This window comes from Atta cephalotes (assembly GCF_000143395.1).
Source record: "Atta cephalotes unplaced genomic scaffold scaffold00001, whole genome shotgun sequence".
Taxonomy (NCBI): domain Eukaryota; kingdom Metazoa; phylum Arthropoda; class Insecta; order Hymenoptera; family Formicidae; genus Atta; species Atta cephalotes.
The window spans coordinates 1352930-1359142 of record NW_012130065.1 but is presented as its reverse complement, the minus strand read 5'-3'; the positions used below and the strand labels follow the sequence as shown (position 1 = coordinate 1359142).

At 35.3% G+C, this 6213-nt stretch overlaps 1 protein-coding gene across 1 annotated transcript in view; it reads left to right on the top strand.

Moving 5' to 3' along the window:
* Positions 1 to 242: 242 nt before the first annotated feature.
* LOC105617748 (spondin-2) overlaps positions 243 to 6213 on the top strand; it is a 49087-nt gene continuing 43116 nt past the window's right edge. Inside the window, exons 1-3 of the mRNA XM_012199305.1 lie at positions 243 to 345; positions 2499 to 2812; positions 3579 to 3758. Coding sequence (XP_012054695.1) covers positions 243 to 345; positions 2499 to 2812; positions 3579 to 3758 — 597 coding nt within the window. The remainder of the gene's footprint in view (positions 346 to 2498; positions 2813 to 3578; positions 3759 to 6213) is intronic.

Genomic DNA, 6213 nt, shown 5'->3' with positions numbered 1-6213 from the left:
TTTTATTTTGGCAATCCGCGAAAATTAAAAAAAAACAGATACTTAGAAAGATTTTCTTGAATAATACTTATTAATATAAGACCATGCAAAGAACGAAATGGAAAAAGCGACTTCGCCGCTGGCAACGAGCGAAATTAATAAAACGCTACTATTTGCGAATATAATTTGCGGGATGGAATCAACGTCTATTTAAGTTCTGATGAAATTACCAACCGGTTAGAGACAGATGGAGCTTCAAAGAGATGAGGATAATATTCATTCATAAATTCTATCTATCTAAGGCGAGTGAGAGTAAGGTGGAAGAGAAGACGCCGCAAGACAGACGGGGATCAGATTGGGACGGTTGTGAGCGAAACAAGTCAATATTAATTAATTTAATTAATGAGGCCAATTTAAGCCATGAGTCGACTTTAATAGCTTTTTCAGCTTATTTTCATGAGCAAGGCAATGTAATACTTTGACCGAGTCTGTTGGATTAATTCAGGAGTGCGTTGGATTTCTTCAGATTTAACTAAAATCGGAGAACATATGCTAAATCAAAGAAAGAACTTTTCGTTCTCATTTAAATAAGGCATGATTTGAATAATTGTAAACAAAGCAGAAAACATGAATAAGGCAACGTTGATCGTGTCATTTTCTGAATAGTAAAAAATTGTATTTCTAGAAATACTAACTTTATGTATATTCGATAAGATCTGTAAAAGTTATTTCTGTAAAAGTTTGTTTCTTTATGATCGATATTCTCTCTATAGTTTGTCCTTGTGTTTAAGACCATCTTAATTTACAATCTTAAAGTATCATAAAAACTAATTACAGAGCCATATTAGCATTTTAAGACATTATTTAAGATGATCTGAATAAAAATGGATTATATGAATATCTACCTTTTTGACATTTATATGTTTTTCGAATTTCGAACGAATTTCTTCCATGATCGAATTTAAGTTTTTTATTTTTACGTCGAAGCGACGTAAATGATTGACAGTTTCTACCGGAATTACGCAGCTTATTTCATATTCTGCGTAAAGTCTGCCAACGCACGCAGTCCATATCCCTCGCGGTTTCCACTAATTTCGTAACTAATTACGTCTCCTTCGAACTCAGCGGGACCACTGCGGCACGGGAACTATTTCGATCCCTTTGAAAGCTACGTTTCGGTTTTGTTCGAATGGAATGAGAAACCACATCGTGCAACATTTTGGCGAATAACTGGACACAATAAAAAACAAACTGGTATACAGTATGTTTTGGAAAGTTCGCACAGTATTTCACGATGATTATCCTTTGACAAATCCGAAATTAATTTTCTCTTTGCTGGAATATACATAGGAAACTTCATAAACGGGAAATTAATCGAAAATTTAATTAATTAAATTTTAGATGATAAACAATCATAAATAGAAATTAATTGATTAAAATAGTTGCTTTTGTCAAATGTGAAATTTTTACGCTTATCCTATTTCAAATACGACCAGTATTGCAAAAAGTACTCAAGTTTTCCGAGAAATACGACACGTGGTGTTTAATTGCGCCGGGTGTTTCGTCGATTTCTGATTAAAATTCCGGGTTCTCGGTAAAAAAGGCTTGAAGAAAAGAAGCAAATGGATGGTATACGATAGAAGCTGCACGGTTGTGTAGTGCACAATACCGGCCGCAATTCCGTTTGAAGCGACGTTAGTTTTTCAGCAACGCGGGACACCCAGCCGTCGTTTATTCGCCATCGATCGAACGTTAAATCGTGCGTGACGATGAATGCCGGTTCGGAGTCCGGAGGGGGGGAGGGGGGGGGGATGAAACCGACGAGACACGGGGTGAAGCACGTCAGAGAAGATTGTCCGAGGGATTTTTCAGGATTGCGTTGTAGACGCGCGCTTGCATGAGTATGTCGCACTGGGATCAGTATATGTATGTGTGTATGCACGGGTTTCTGATGGGATAGCGCATTATTTCCGGAGTGGCGGACAACGAGTCTCAAGCGGTACATTAATTGACTATAAATTTAATGCTTTCTCTTTCTCTCCCTCGACATTAATTCGACTATCTCGAGAACGACTTCCGTCGTCCGCGGCCGCTACTCGCGACAAAAGCAACGAATCCGCCGTTAACGAAGTGCCTTAAATACGTGCTACTTAGTGCGTTCAGAGCAACGAAAACAGAACGACGAACAGTTTCCGGAATACTTGGCAAGGGTAATTGATCGTTAAACGCATTTGCATCGCGACGCGGTCGTTGTTTCATCGCTAGTCAGATAACGATTACGGTATAATCATCGCATTTCACAGAAACAAATGCCACTTTAAATACTTTTCAAATGAATGAAAGATTCATTCAAAATATATGTATGTAATATACATACTCAGTATCGATTTACAATAAGTTGATTTTTTCGTCATTATCACAAAAATTTTGTACTAAAAATATTTTAAATTTATACAATTAAATTGAAAGTATTTTAACGAGTTATTGTAAAGGTCCAATTTTTTTGTGTCTTTTTGCAGGTCGAACGCACGACTCAACTTACACTCTATATAGATTAGGGGAAAGATTGTCTACGGGTGCCAGATTATATGTAGAAACCGGAAGAGCCGATGGATTGGACACGGATGGGGATTCGCCCAATAGTCTTCACTCATTTACGGGTCCTCCGATTCCTCAAGGTGAAGGCACGAGTGTCACTCGAGCCTTTTTGGATGGCAATCATACTCTAATTAGCATTATGGCACGTATCAATCCTAGTCCCGATTGGTTCGTAGGCGTGGATTCCTTCCAACTGTGCGTCGAGGGCAATTGGGTCGATACCGTTACCGTGGAGGTAATTACATTCAGCATTAATATACATATGAAACTCAATGTGTCTGCGATCGAAATTTCTCTCGCAAGAGAAAATTAAATGATTGCAATGCTGAGTATTGTACATTGCAATGTAGCTGTACTTTCTCAAAAATGCCAATACTACTTTTTAATTGTCATACAAATTTAGCCTTATTCATTTTTACTTGAACTGTTAATTCTCCGTCTGCAATTTAGATTTTTTGGCATGAGCGAAATTCACTCTAAAATCTGTGAAAAGAGAAAAGAGCCTTTTTCAATTCTCTCTATTTTTTTTCCTTATTTTTGCTTAAATTTCAATTTTTATTAACTGAAAGTTTTAACATTGAGTTAAAAATCTATTTGGTAAAGTAATAGAAATATTGAGTAACTGTGAATTTTTTTTCACATTTTTTGAAAGCCTAAAATAATAAAAAATTCGGAACAAAAAAATCCCAATTTCAGACGGAAACAGTAAAAACATAATAAAAAAATTAATTAGTTCGCGTTACGCCTATATTACTTGTTCAGTTATTCAGCCATTGAATAAAATATATTTCGGACAATTGCTACGGTAATGTTACGAAATATGTATACAAAATGTAAATCGCCCCCGGAAAGTCAGATGTCTGAGCATTACTGGTCGCGAAATATAATTTATGCGTCTATCTCCGCGAATATTGCTGCGCACTCTGTCATTTTGCTAAAATCCATGAATGCTCGGAAAATGCATCCGTTTAAACCATCTTCCACTATTCCTTTTTCAACAGCTCGACCCGCTGGATGGGGGCACGGATAACGGCTTCACATTCACGGCTGCCAACTGGCCGACGCAGCCCCAAGGAATCGCTTACAGGATCACATCCCGATATCCGGCACATCCCGCGGGAAGCTTCTATTATCCGAATCTACCTCGTCTGCCGCCGATAGCTACCCTCACATTTACCAAGGTACATATCTCATATTTTCGTATATGTGCGATCCTTTATTTTCTTCACATTAATTCATCGTGTGAAATAAATTGATTAACTCAGTAAAAATGAAATTTTAACATAAACTCGTCTTTGCGGTAATTACTTCGAATATTTAATTACGAATACTTAATTACTTTGAAACAGTACAAAAATCGAAAATTTTTCTACTCATATATAGAATAGTAAAAAGATAATAAGATGAATGAATCTCGTATGAAAATTACTTAAAAATATTTTTATTTTCCAAGAAATTAGAAATATGTAAATTACATGACTGTCCTTTCTGTGGCTCGATAATATCTCATTCTTTTATGCATTTAATGCTTCGATTTCACGAGAGCTCTTTTGTCGTTTGGTAAAATAGCCGCGCAGCAGCAGTCCATTAAAAGAACATCGAGCTTCAGTAATAGCCATTAATTTATTTCCCCGGTATTGATACGCTACGTAATAAATGTCCTGACAATATCAGTTTCAGCATAAAACTGATTAATTGCATTCGCTGTTTAAACAATCTAATAATTCTTCTTGCTCGATAATATGGTCTCGATAATATAATACAAGACTGGACATTATTTTATTGCGCCAATTATCATATATCGAACAGGAGATATAATATTGAAATTATACGTTTTCATTGATCTTTATAAATTAGAGGACAAGCAGACAAAATACACTTTAAATATTCATCTGGAAAAAACTATATTTCGCTTCCGACAAATTTGTTCCCAAATGCAATTGCTGAATTATTTTATATTCTTTTCCTCACTGCTAACATTAAATACATTTTCGACGCGCAAGAAGAGTAGCTCGATTCAACGCAAATATTTGTTTTCCGAAGCCATGCGAACAGATTCGTCCTCCTTCACCTTGCATTCCTGCAAACATCGAACCTATCTTGGTGAGACTATCTTCTTCGCTTCATTGCCAAATTGATATTTTTACAATTTTTTTTACCAGAGAGTCAGTTAAGTACTTTATAACAAAGATTATTTTAAAAAGTTTATAAGATTTTATTATGAAGAAAATCTTACAAGTACTTTAAATAAATTTAAAAATTTTTTTTAGATAAAAATGTATGATTTTAACAATCCTTCACTGAACAACAAGATAAATCGGATAATTGAAGGAATAAGTGAAGTCTTAAAATTAAATTATCGCTTCAAGCTAAGACTATTTTAGTAATATCGAGAAGATTACACATCGTTCGAATGAATAATTTAATTGATCTCAAAGATTCTCAGACCTTTTAAAATCTTTTTTCTAGCCACAGCATAGTACTCGCGGTAACGAAATTCAAGGAGCAACGACTCATATTAACTCGCTAATTATCTTTGCCTACAGTCCATCCTCCATCCTATCACCCTGCTTCACTGACTCCACTTCATCCACTTCTCTGCTTTCGACCTCTCTTTGACTCGTGTCACTTCTACTTCCGCTTTCCTATAGGGCAAAGGGATGACTCGCCTACTAAATTCCTCCCCTTACTCGGCCTCACTTACCACTTAATTACCAAACTTCTGTCGCTAATCCAATATATACTCTCTCGCAGCTCGTTCTCTCTCACCATTTTCTCACCAACCTACCTTTCCTTCTTTGACTTTTGAGCGTTTATGATAACGTAATCTACACTTGCTAATGCTTCCAACAGATTTGTTAATCCATTTTACAGATAGAATAAAAGGTAATTTACACAACGTAAAATGATAAAAATATAATTCAATTCAATTAAATGCAAACTTAAAAATATAATGTCTTACTATTAATGAATTTTAATTAATCCAGTGTTTTATTTTTCTTATTCTTGATATTTAATACTGCTTTTGAGATAATTATTGATGTAAATATCTTAAAAATTTCAAACAAATTTTGTTCAAACAATCTGAATCGTTATTTGTCACATACAATCTTTACGCTTTATATAATTACCGTAATATATGTATCATTTTATTTCTCTCGCAAAGCATTTTCACGAGTAGCTATCAAGAGCCAGCTTCAATCCCTCCGAGAAGGAGAGTTGCTCGCAGCTGCGCTTGCGACCCCACTGTTTCCATTAAACTTCACGCTTCCGGAACTCCATTAAACTGAAAATCAGACCGCCTAATGTAATGCCCATTTCGTACAACAACGCGCCCATTATCGCCCCAAAGTGTCCGGCTTCGCGAAATCGAGAACGTTTGTTTACGCCACTTGACTTGTTGAAAGCTTTGAATAATGGAGGTATGATCGGGTGTAGAAATAAAAGTTAGTGAATAGATTGTATGATCACGTACATTGCAGGAGACATGTTCGCAACACGAACAACAGCTGAATAATAAATTTAGTAATTCTACCTTTATAATATATGTATATTTATACTTATACATAAAAAAATCCTGTAATTATAGTAGTAATATATATATATATATATATATATATATATATAATTATATAT